The following is a 13,372-nucleotide window of genomic DNA, read 5'->3' on the forward strand; positions in this document are numbered from 1 at the left end:
CGCGAATGAAATTGTGATGGCTAGATGACAGTCTCCAAAATGGCAGGTGGGAGGGGGGTTTGGGGGTCCCAGTACCTACCAAAAGTGGTCCAAGGAAGGACAATTTGATGATCATGGGCGCCCAAGGCTCACTGATACACATGGGGAGTGAAGCCCAAGTGCCAGCTGACAAAGTTTTTGTGGCGCTGATTGTGGAGGGCTTCTGCCTCAAAACCTGCTCCAAAAAATTGCCTCAAAACAGACTCCCATTTTTTTTGGGTGTAAAGAAGAAACAGCATGCCTTAGGCTACATTCACACTAGTGTTCACATTTTCCGGTATTGAGATCAGTCGTAGGGTCTTAATACTGGAAAAAAACGCTTCCGTTTTTGTCCACATTCATTGTCAATGGGGACAAAACGTATCTACGGTTTGCTTTTCATCCTGGGATGCGGAGCAAAACGGATTAGTCATGACCCACAATGCAAGTCAATGGGGACGGATCAGTTTTCTCTGACACAATAGAAAACAGATCCGTCTTGGCCATGTTAAAGATAATACAACCGTATCAGTTCATAATGGATGCCGATGGTTGTATTATCAGTAATGGAAGCGTTTTGCTGAACCCTGCCGGATCCAGCAAAAAAGCTAGTGTGAGAGTAGCCTTATCTTGGGGTGGAATCAGTGCTGAACCGGAAGCAGAGGGGGGAAAAAAAAAAAAAAAAAGTCTGTTTTTTGTGCATTTTCCATGCTTTTTTGGGCGCATATCCGCTTCAAAAACTCAAGTTTGAGGTTTGGCAAAGGTGTTCCCTATTCCCCAGATCTCAACTGAGCATCTGTGGGATGTGCTAAAAAAACACGTCCAATTCATGAAGTCTATGTTACAGGATTTTAAAGGATCTACTTCTGATATATTGGGGCCAGATACCACAGGACACCTTTAGAGCTCATATGGAGTACATGCCTCAATCAGTCAGAGCTGTTCTGGCGGCATAAGGAGGACATTCACAACATTAGGCAGGTGGGTTAAATGTCATGTTTGATCGTGTATTCTGAACAGGTTTCATGGCAATCTCATGCCTACAGTGCCTCTTTACGACGACTATATCAGATTTACTCACTTGTGCTCGATTCTTCTGCATCCTTATTTGGATTTTCCTCTGTCTGTTGAGGTTTAGGCTCTGTGGACGGTTTCTGTGCAATGGATGGTTCAGCCTGAACTTGAGTTTGTGTGATGTCATCAGGTGGAGGAACAGGAAAAGCCACCGGCTTTGAGGAACTAGATTCCTTATTGATCAGTAGCACATTGATGGGCCCAGAACTGCTCTTCAAACTAATCTGGTACTTTTTCTGTCCATTTTGACCCTAAAGAATTAATCAGCATGAAGAAGATAAAGTTTTGTTGATGCACAAATTACAAGTTCCGTGATACAGTGTGGCACCAGGACAGCAATGAAACCCTTCAGGTCCAGATCATCATCCAGGAACACACCTCGAACTACTGCAATTCTTGTATAAGAATGCCCAATTGTCTGAGAAATAGGTTAAAGGGAATCGGTCATCAACTTTCTGCTGACCTCACTTAGGCTACTTTCACACTAGCGTTCGGGGCTCCGCTTGTGAGTTCCGTTTGAAGGCTCTCACAAGCGGCCCCGAACGGATCCGTCCAGCCCCAATGCATTCTGAGTGGATGCGGATCCGCTCAGAATGCATCAGTTTGGCACCGTTTGGCCTCCGCTCAGCAGGCGGACACCCGAACGCAGCTTGCAGCGTTTTCGTGTCCGCCTGGCCGTGCGGAGCCAAACGGATCCGTCCAGACTTACAATGCAAGTCAATGGGGAAGGATCAGTTTGAAGTTGACACAATATGGTGCAATTTCAAACGGATCCGTCCCCCATTGACTTTCAATGTAAAGTCAGGATTATACCATCAGATCGGAGTTTTCTCCAATCCGATGGTATATTTTAACTTGAAGCGTCCCCATCACCATGGGAACGCCTCTATGTTAGAATATACCATCGGATTTGAGTTACATCGTGAAACTCAAATCCGACAGTATATTCTAACACAGAGGCGTTCCCATGGTGATGGGGACGCTTCAAGTTAGAATATACTGAGAACTGTGTACATGACTGCCCCCTGCTGCCTGGCAGGTGCTGCCAGGCAGCAGGGGGCAGACCCCCCCCCTTCCTCCTGTATTTAACTTATTGGTGGCCAGTGCGGGCCCCCCCTCCCTCCCCAGTATTAATTGTAAGCAGTGCGGCCCCCCTCCCTCTATATTCATCGGTGGCCAGTGTGGATATTAAATATGACCAGTGCGGTCTCCCCCTCCCTCCCCAGTATTAAATATGAGCAGTGCGGTCTCCCCCTCCCTCCCTCCCTCCCCAGTATTAAATATGAGCAGTGCGGCCTCCCCCTCCCTCTATTCATTGGTGGCCAGTGCGGATTCAAAGTATTGTGATCAGTGCGGCCTCTTCTCTCGCCCCCCCCCCCCCCCATCATTGGTGGCAGCGGAGAGTACCGATCGGAGTCCCAGTTTAAATCGCTGGGGCTCCGATCGGTTACCATGGCAGCCAAGACGCTATTGCAGTCTTGGCTGCCATGGTTACTTAGCAACAAATAGCAGCATTATACTTACCTGAAGAGCTGCGATCTATGTGACCGGCCGGGAGCTCCTCCTACTGGTAAGTGACAGGTCTATAGGCAACGCGCCGCACAGACCTGTCACTTTACGGGGGGAGGAGAGGCCGCACTGATCACAATACTTTGAATCCGCACTGGCCACCAATGAATAGAGGGAGGGGGAGGCCGCACTGCTCATATTTAATACTGGGGAGGGAGGGAGGGGGAGACCGCACTGCTCATATTTAATACTGGGGAGGGAGGGAGGGGGAGACCGCACTGGTCATATTTAATATCCGCACTGGCCACCGATGAATATAGAGGGAGGGGGGCCGCACTGCTTACAATTAATACTGGGGAGGGGGGGCCGCACTGGCCACCAATAAGTTAAATACAGGAGGGGGGGGGGGGGGTCTGCCAGGCAGCAGGGGGCCGTCATGTACACAGTTCTCAGTATATTCTAACTTGAAGCGTCCCCATCACCATGGGAACGCTTCTGTGTTTAGAATATACTGTCGGATCTGAGTTTTCCGAAGTGAAAAATCAGATCTGAAATAAACAGTTATGCAAACGGATCCGTTCTGAACGGATGCAAGCGTTTGCATTATAGGAGCGGATCCGTCTGATGAAACATCAGACGGACCCGCTCCGAACGCTAGTGTGAAAGTAGCCTTAGGGCCACATAAAATAGTGACAAATGCTGATTTCAGCGGTGTGTCACTCATGAGCTAATCAGGGCTGTGGAGTCGGTAGATAAATGTTCAGACTCAGACTCCTCAGTTTTATGTACTTCCGACTCCCCGACTCCGACTCCTCTGTATTAATATGCAAATGTATTTTATACATTCCTTGAGGGAAAGAAACGCAACCTACCACAGGACTACTGGCTGGGAAGCCAACAGTCTACTGTATTGCACAGTTTAAGCAAAAGACAAACACAAGTTCTTCTAAGCTCTTCTAGCAGAGAGGTAGTTGGGCTGCTGCCTTCTCCTTTGTGTGCTGATCTTCGGCTGAAGATCGGGCAGTGGGAGGATCCAGGAAGGGGCATTTATTCTAAAACATGATTTTCCTAGGAGAATCCCATAGTCATGTTTAAAGTTTAAGCTAACAATCGGAGTTTACAAGTTTTTATAGCCTTAGCTGAATGACAGCAGTTTTTCCAATGGTTTACAGCTTCAGTCTTGAACTATTGGCCCTCCATTCCCTTCACTTATACAAGTGTCTCACTCTCTAGTCCTGCAAAAAACATTTATTTAATCCCTTATCAGTGAGAGGCTAGGTTACACATGGACGCTGCGTTCCCTGTAAAAGCAGAACACAACACTATGGAAAGTATAAGTATTGCAGCTCCTAATTGTGCGTTGCGTGCCATATAGTGAAGCACATGAAAAGCATGCTTCTTCGCGGTCACTTAACGTGTTCGTTTTGCGGTTACGTGAGGCACTGCATGCATTGGTCTTTATTCTTACAGTAGAGAAGTCATCAATTATAACTTTTTGTGAATTGGGACATTTAAACTTGCTTTTTTTTTTTATTCCAATCTAAATTTAGTCGGAGTCTGAGTCGGTGCATTGTTTGCCGACTCCAGGTACCCAAAATTTCCCCCGACTCAGACTCCTCGACTCAGACTCCACAGCCCTGGAGCTAATAGTAAGTGGTTGCCGAGAACCAGCATCATAATCATTACAGCCCAGGCCTTGAAAAGAGTCAAATCTACCTGAGAAGAGTCCTGGTTATACATAATCTCCTGCTCTCTCGCCCATCTGCTAATGGTTGTCAGTTCTCTCCTAGAGAGAAAGGGAGAAAACTAGGTAGAAGACTGTCAGTCATCAGCAGGTGGGCGGGAGAGCAGGAAGTCATGAATAACCAGGACTCTTCTCAGGTGGCCGTGACTCTTCTCCAGGCCCAGTCTGCAATGGTTGTGATGTTGGTTCTCGGCAACCACTTACTTTTATCTTATAAATGACAGACCGCTGAAATCAACTCACCTGTCTCTACTTTATGCTGCCGTTTGTATAGGCAGCATAAAGGTGATGACAGGTTCCCTTTAAGCCTGTATTAGACTAACAGATTTTCTGCCAGATGATCGCTATTGAACGTTCGTAGTAATGCTGATTAGCGATCATCTGGCAGTGTAATACTGCCGCCGATTACCTGATGAATGAGAAAACATCTTTTGACAAGTGTACAAATCATCTTTTGTAGGTGGCAGATTAAGGTGTCTAATCATGATCTGCTGCTAGCAAACAATGATTCAGTATAGGGAAGAGTGATGGCATAGTGATCGCTCTACCCCATACTGAGGAGGAGATCACTGCACATAATAGCAGCGGCCTCCTCCGCTAGCAAGCAGGCGATTGCCGAGAAGGAACGCTTCCTTCCTGACAATCACAGGCAGAATCGGGCTGTCTAATACAGCCTTTTTAGTGCAGCAACATATCAGTTCCATAGATGCCAACCGAGTGAAAATGATCTATTCTAACATGGTGCTAGAAGAACAGGCGCATGCGTTGTACGATTCTCCTTTACCCTACTATGCCCTAAACTCAATCTTCTGCTCATCATACATAAGGAGAACACCGACTGATCTCCAATGGCAGAGCACCGAGCAGTGCAATTTGCTATTACAGAGGACCAGGTGTCCAGCTGCATGGATTCAGCAACGGGGGAAAAAGGGGAAAAAGAAAAAAGACTGGTACAACATAAAAAGTGTGTTCTGGCCTTTTTATCTCATGAAAAAGTATGTCCAGGAGATCCATCAGGTGAAGACTAAAACACAGCCAGATAGGACTCGTCACTTTTGAGGTAGAAAAGAGGCAGAACATTGATAAAATGAGCCTCGCTTAGTAGGTTCAGTCCAGTCGCCATATTTTCAATGCATTTACATCATAAGAACGCTAATAGCATTGATAAACCTACTTTAAAAATTACCTCAGAAGGAGCTTACACTCACCATTTCTGGAATTGGAACTTCCAACTGTGTGCCAGAAGGCGCCTGAACAGCCAAAAGTGTGTCACCTGGAAAGCGGAGCATAAATAGGTCAAAACTATCCTTAAAAGGGGGTAACACAACACTCATCCATAGCATAAGACCGCTGGGGTCCAAGCAGTGGGGGCCCTGTCGTCCGACATTCATCATCTAGCCTGGTGACAGGTGATAAATGTTATTAATGGGGAAAAAGCATTTAAGACAACATTTAAAAGGGTTTTCCAAGATTTTAATACCGAAGACCTATTCTCTGGATAGGTCATCAGTATCTGATGGGTGGGGGTCCGTCACCTGTTTTGAGAAGGCACTGGCTCTCCTGTGAGCGCTGCGACCGTCTCTCTGCTCACCAAGCACAGCGCCCGCCGTGCATTGTATAGCGGCTGTGCTTGGTATCGCGCTCAGCCCCATTCACTTCTATGGGGCTGAGCTGCTCCTAGTCCACGTGACACATGAACGTGTCCTCACTGGCCTAGGAAAAGCAGAGAACAGCTGATCCAGGGGACAGGTCATCAGTATTTAAGTCTCAGAAAACCCTTTTACAATAGATCACTAAAAACTGGAACTCCCTATCCAAGAGATGTCTCAGCAGTCGGGATAATTATTGTAAAATATTTTTTTATTATTATATTTATATTCTAATATTAATTGTGTGTAGTATGAAAATTCTTTACTTCCAAGAAGAATGTAAACTAGAACAAACTTGAGTAATTTATTAAAGGGGTTGTCCGGGTTCAGAGCTGAACCCGGACATACCCTTATTTCACTCAGGCAGCCCCCCTGATGTTGGCATCGGAGCATCTCATGCTCCGATGCGCTCCCTTGCTCTGCGCTAGATCGCACAGGGCAAGGTCTCTTGTTTTCAATAACACACTGCCGGGCGGAAACAGTGTGTTCGGTGACGTCACCGGCTATGGGCAGGCTTTAGCGCTGCCCTAGCCGTTTTACTGGCTAGGGCAGCGCTAAGTCCCGCCCATCAGTGCCGGTGACGTCACCTGGCTTCTTGGCAGCCCCATGGAGAGCCCCGGTACATCACTGGATCTCCAAAAAATGCCTTTGCCCTAGTGCAGGGCAAAGGAGAGCATCGGTGCATGAACTGCTCCGATGCTCATGTCAGGGGGCTGCCTGGGTGAAAATGGAGGCATGTCCGGGTTCAGCTCTGAACCCGGACAACCCCTTTAATACTGGCTTAAAGGGGTTGTCTGGAGTGTTGATATTGATGGTCTATCCTCAGGATAAGTTATCAATATCGTATCGGGGTGGTCCGACTCTCTGCACTCCCACTAATAAGCCGTTTGAAGAAGCCATGGTGCCCCAATGAGAGAGGCGGCCTCTTCGTAAGCCAGTCAAGTCACGTTCATCTATACAATATACAGTTCACTATACAACGTAAGCTCAGCACCTCGGAGCTCAGTGCTCACAGCTATTCAGTGGTGCTGCTTTATCCTGAGGATAGGCCACCAATATAGAAATCCCAGACAACCCCTTTAAATAAAGATTATCTAAATGTATGGGAGCCAAGCTGAAAATGTGCCAAATATATGACTGAGGCGCACATTGTTTGAAGACTGGGTGCATGCCACTCTTTTCTCTTCTTTATGCCAACAAGAGGCGCACTCCGTTAATAAATGTGGTGCGTTTTATGTACCTTTCACTTTTACAGCAAAACTATAATAAGTGCATTGTTCTTTACTAGTCAAGTCATTAAAGGGGTTGTCCAATTGATAACTTTTTTTTTTAAGTTGACAGGCGGAGTCACTTCCTGTGTGTTGAGAAGGACCAGGTAGTACAGACAAAGTTTCGGAACCAGAGCAGGGACCCGATTTGTGTTATGCCATTCTGACCCTTCGAAAATTTTAGCAGCTAGACAGCCCCTTTAAACCAAGCAATAACTACATGACACACACCTATTACCAAACACTCCAAATACAAAGCTGTAAAAGGAAGCTTTGAAGTCAGTCACTCAAAAAAAATAAAAGGGAAAACGCGATTTGGCTTAGCAACTGCTCCAACAACTACAGATCTACTGCTGCTGCATCATTACCGTGCAAACTATTAGTCAATAACAAATACAAACTCACCATTAAAGCAATTGCAAAGGTCATCGTGGGTTACAAAAGAGAACGTATGGCGGTATTAAGGAAGACAAGCATATATATAGCAGTGTAGATTATGTCTACTAGTTCTCAGACTCCCCTCCCCCAGTGATCAGTCGTAGGCTCACAGCGTGCCCTTTCGCCATATGGTCAGGGAGCACACACCAGTCTACCTTCAATCTGCTGTGCTGAGTTATCCCACAAAGAAATGTATACCGCTACTGCGTAACATGGGTGCCTATGGGAGACATATGTGTTGGCATGGAAATCTGACAATCCGATGCTTGCGGAAATACAAAAAAGGACCCATTCATATCTATAGGTGCTACAAAACCGTGGTAATGAGGCCTTATGTCTATCTAAGGGCTCATGCACAAACTTATTTTTTGGTCCACATCCGATCTGCATTATTTGTGGGTCAGATGTGGACCCGTTTACTTCACTGAGGTCACAAGAGGTGGACAGCACACCACGTACTGTCCGCATCCGTAGTTCCATTCTGTGCTAGTCTTGACCGCTGTGCAGACAAGGATAGGGTTGTTATATAAAAGGGCAGGATGTTCTGTTCTGCAAAATGTGGAACACAGACGGTATCCGTAATTTGCTGAACGGATTAAAGGTTGTGCTACGTTTTTTTAAAGGGAGTTTGTTTGCAACATCAGTCATGTGAAACCGTGTCACACTGCATTGTGGCTCGTACACAGAGATAACACATGGTCCCTTATGGTCACTGGTGCGATAGTGACGCCACAAGGATACTGGGCAGGCTGCTATCGAGGGGAGAGGTTTTGGCCAAGTAACGCTGGGGGGGACAGACACCGCTCCTGGGCACTTCTGTACTGAATGAATGGAGCAACAGTACATATGCACGGCCTGCTGCTCCATCAGGACGGGGGTACGACGATCAGTACTTGGCACAGCCCCTTTGTCTTAATGAAAGTAAATATGAAAAAAATCAGTTGAACACGGTAGGTTTTTGGTTCTGTCCGATTTCATTTTTTTTCTGAATCAGTAAAAAAAAAAAAAAAATTAAAAAAGTGCTCAGTATCTTGGTATAAAAATTAAGGTATACGCAAGTACAGTAGGACTCAGTAGACTTCTATGGGTGCTTTAATCTAGCTCAGAGGTTGTCCATGAGCCCCGCAACAAACCTGTCACATGTCAACGTCCCCTTACCGAGAATCCTACACAGTGTCCCTCTGTATGTCTACACTGTCATATGGAGGTGTAATTCAAAGAATTATTTAATTAATTACCAGGCAATCTACGGGTCTAAAGGGTAGGCTTCCCTTACATAGATATTAATAGGTTTATACCAGTGCTGATCAGTTCCTCATACAGTGTAGTGGTTGGTAATGCCTCTTTTAGGACTTTAATACCATTTACAGCCCCCTTAATAAGAGAGCAGTTAAAAAGGATATACTTGATTCTCGGTGTCGTCCATGACATTATTGATGCTCCGCTGCAGCCACACTTTCTGCTGGTCCAGCTCCTTCTCCTTCAGCTCCAGATCTCCAATTTCAGCTTTAAGATTCTTCAGTCTATCCAGGATTTCTTTTGTGTTGCACCCAGCGCCAACACCCCTGATAGGGAAAGAAAGTAACCTCAGATGAAAGATGACAAAATCTGTGGAAAGTAATGAATGAAAATATTCTCTTTACTGCAATAGCATGACAGGTCTTAAAGGAGCAGTAACCAGAAACTGCACAAAGCAATCTCAGCCCTTCCTCCCTTAAAAGGGGTTCTCTGGGAATTAAGAAAATGAAAATACTTAAATATTACTTCATTATAAATTTGTTCCCAAATACCTTTAATTAGTTATAATGGCTCTTTTTGTCTGGTGAGCAATCATTAGGAGAAACAAAATGGCCGCCACCCTATTAGTACACACAAAACCTGTCCTAATCACACAGGACGACAAGTTACTTCACATCGCTGAGCTAAAGAGCTGCCTCATCCTCCTCTCCGCTTGTCAATAATTATCATCCTGAATACAGATGATCTTTAGCTGAATCTCTGTTGGAATTGAGTTCATAAGCAGATGCGGCTAATGAGCAGCAGCACTTCTATGCAGTCTCCATTACCACAGCTCCACATTACCACAGTCTGTCCTCTCTGTACTTCATGTCTCCTCATGAACTCCATTCCCACAAAGATTCAGCTAAATATCATATTAAACTGTATTCAGGATCATAATCCCTGACATGGATGAAGTATGAGGCAGCTCTTTACCTCAGCGATGTGAAGTAACTTGTCCTCCTGTGTCATTAGGACAGGTTTTGTGTGTACCAATAGGACGGTGGCCATTTTTTTTCTCCTAATGATTGCTCCCCAGACAAAACAAGCCATTATAACTAATGTAAGGTATTTGAGGATATATTTATAATAAAGTAATATTTACATATTTTCATTTTCTTCCCGGAGAACCCCTTTAATCTTCACTTTTCCTTTGCTCCTATTTTATCTAATATTACAATTGAGAAATATATAGAGAATCTTTCTATGTGTCCCGGTAGCTCAGGCTTGTCCCCCTCCTTAAGCCTCATGCAGACGTCCGTGGAACGCTGTCCGTTCAGATACTGGACTGGCATTACAGGAGCGCATGGAGTCATTGGTTGCTATGACGCCGTGCGCTCCTGCAATGCCAGTCCGATATCTCATACACCATGTTCCACGGACGTCTGCATGAGGCTTTACCTTCCCAAGTCTGGCTGTAAGACAACTGGCTGGAACACAAGCCTCCCTCCTCTGCCCTGTCTGCAGTAAAACAAAAAGACAGTTAAAGGCGTTTCCCAGTAGTTTAATATTGATGGCAGAGGACAGACGCCCACACCGATCAGCTGTTACTACTCAGCTACGTGCACTTCTGTAGCAGACGGAGCAAGGTTACTGCAGCATTGCTCCCGTTCACTTCAACGTCTCAACTACATCATGGACACATCTCAACCACCCACCATGTCCGATTCTACACCAGAATGTAGATTTTTATTCTTACTTCCATTGGATGCTGTTCTTTGACTTCTTCTCTATCAAACCGATCCCCTCCAGGACATTAGTGATATCATAGATTCGGCGCTTCTGTCTCACAGCCAGGGTATCAGCAGCCTGGAAAAGTATGAAGTACACGTAATGAAAGCAGCTCTTTCAGAATAACTGCATTTGTGTTTTTTTGCCACCGTCAATTTTTCTGTGGTAGTTTTTCTGGCATTTTTTTTTTTTTGCACAGTGGGGGTAATTTACAAAGACTAGCTGCGTTTCCCCCTGAGCTGCCCAATTTATGACAAGGCTCGCACCTCTGGCAGTCCGTGCGCTTGGAACAAAAACTACTCCAGCCCCTGAGTGGAATCGTTTTTACGCCTCTTTTTTGCCTTTCAGTTGTAAAGGATTATAAAGCTACCGTAGCTGATGTGTCGGTCCCTGCCACTTCGGCGTAAAAATGCTAGCGCAACATATTGTTGTCACACAGGCGTTTAAAAAATAAAAATAAATAACGTTTTTAATTGATCAACAGTGTGTCGTACCGCTTTCTTCATGGCAATTTTTTTTGTGCCTACAGAGAAGGGGGATGTCAAAAAACCTGAAAAAAAAACAGAGCTCCAGCAGGCTGCATCTTTGAAGAAGCAAGAAATAGTAATAAAAAATAAAAATAAAAAAGGAAAAAAAACAGAACGTCACTAAGGGTACTTTCACACTAGAGTTATTATTTTCCGGCATTGAGTTCCGTCCTAGGGGCTCTATACCGGAAAAGAGCTGAGTAATCCGTTCAGGATGCATCAGTTCAGTCTTTTTGACTGATCAGGATGGAGATACCGCAGCATGCTACGGTTTTATCTCCGGCCAAAAATACGAAACACTTGCTGGAATGCTGGATCCGGCATTTTTTCCATAGGAATGTATTAGTGCCGGATCCAGCATTCAAAATACCGCAATGCAGGATCCGTCCAGACGCAGACCAAAAAAAAAAAAGCGGGGAAAAAAAAAAAAGAAATGCCGGATGACACCGGAAAGACGGATCCGGCATTTCAATGCATTTTTCTGACTGCAAGTACTACCTTCAAGTACTACATTAAAGTACAGTGAAGAGATATTGCAGGAGACTGAAGAGATACTGCAAGAGATTGCAACTGGCTCATCTGTGTTTTTTTTGCTGACAATTGCTTGAGCAGAGGTAAGGAATTTGGTCAGGTGTTTGCTATTGTGCGTTTGCTAATGAGCCTAGCTCACTAAGGTGTTACATTTGTTGCTGGGGGAGGAGTGTGTGTATATATAGAGACAGACTCATTAGCTGGCCTAATTCATTAGCTGCAAGTACTACCTTCAAGTACAGTGAAGAGATATTGCAGGAGATAGTCAGGAGGTAGGCTGGAAGGTGGAAACAATACAAAAAAAAAAAAAAAAAGGTAAGATTTGTTAGATTTTTATTTTATTTTTTTATTTTTTTCTCCTCTTTAAAATGGCAGACTTGGTTCAGTGCAGGAATTGTTGTGCATTTATTTCATGTTCCACTCTTTGGAGATTCGGATGCTGTCAGATCTGTAGACAGTTCTCCTTACTGCAGCAGGAAATTGCATTTTTGAAAGCTGAAATATTTAAATTATCTGTTAAACAAACTCCAGCTAGGACTGCTGCACTGCCACAGAGGACCCCCAGAAATGGCAGATGGGTTACTGTAGGTTCTGGAAGTCTTAGAGTGGTGGATAGAAGACATGTCCCACAGTCGGTGGTTCTCCATAATTCATTTGCAGCACTCTCAGAATGTAAGGACAACATGGATATGGACTCAAGCACAGAGGGTGTGAAACCATCAACTCCTATGTCTAATGTATGCAAGACTGCAACCAAGGACAAAAAAGATAAAGTGAAGTCTCAAAGGAAGCAGCTATTGCTGGGTGATTCAATCATAAGAAGTGTGGAGCTTAAAGAAAATGGTTTTGTGAGATGTCTCCCCGGGGCTACTGCTAGAAGAGATAGAAGACGTATTATTAATATTGTTAAGCAAGCAAAGCAGGAAGGGGACGTGGATGTTCTTGTCCATCTAGGGACAAATGACCTGGCTTGCAATGAAGTGTCAGAGGTGAAAAAATCTTTTATCACACTTGGTAATGACGTACAGGATTTTGCATCCACCATTTCATTTTCTGAAGTTCTGCATGTGCATAATGTTCAGAATGATAGGCAGAGGCGCATAAAGGAGTTCAACATATGGCTTGGTAAATGGTGTCAAGAGCAAGGATTTGGCTTTGTTTCTCATGATAGCTCTACTTGGAATAGAAAGGAACTGTACAAAAAAGATGGTTTGCATCTTTCTCTTAAAGGAACAAATGTACTTCGTGAACAACTCCAAGAATTTGCGGAAGAGTATTTAAACTAGGAAGGGGGGGCAAAAGAGTGAAAATAAAAGAGTCCAATTGCCCCCCGAAACAATGCCAGAACAGGTCAGAAGCACAGAGGTTAAGAAATGATAAGCTCAGAGTCCTGTCTACAAATGCTCGCAGTTTAGGTAAAAAAAAAAAATCAATGAACTTGGGTCAATAATGGCATCTGAGAATGTAGATTTAGTGGCTGTTACGGAGACATGGTTTAATGAAAGAAATGACTGGGACATAACCATACCAGGGTACTCTTTATACAGAAGAGACAGAGAAGGCAAGAAAGGAGGAGGAGTAGCCCTGTATGTGAAAGATAGCATT

At 44.7% G+C, this 13,372-nt stretch overlaps 1 protein-coding gene across 1 annotated transcript in view; it reads right to left on the reverse strand.

The window, feature by feature from the left end:
- Nucleotides 1–13,372, reverse strand: part of E2F5 (E2F transcription factor 5) — a 40,158-nt gene that overhangs the window by 5,159 nt on the left and 21,627 nt on the right. Inside the window, exons 2-6 of the mRNA XM_040431987.1 lie at nt 10,678–10,787; nt 9,104–9,265; nt 7,668–7,711; nt 5,554–5,618; nt 1,100–1,343 (exon numbers count right to left, since the gene is read on the reverse strand). Of these exons, the coding sequence (XP_040287921.1) occupies nt 1,100–1,343; nt 5,554–5,618; nt 7,668–7,711; nt 9,104–9,265; nt 10,678–10,787 (625 nt within the window). The remainder of the gene's footprint in view (nt 1–1,099; nt 1,344–5,553; nt 5,619–7,667; nt 7,712–9,103; nt 9,266–10,677; nt 10,788–13,372) is intronic.

Source organism: Bufo bufo, chromosome 5, assembly GCF_905171765.1.
Source record: "Bufo bufo chromosome 5, aBufBuf1.1, whole genome shotgun sequence".
NCBI classification, from domain to species: Eukaryota; Metazoa; Chordata; class Amphibia; order Anura; family Bufonidae; genus Bufo; species Bufo bufo.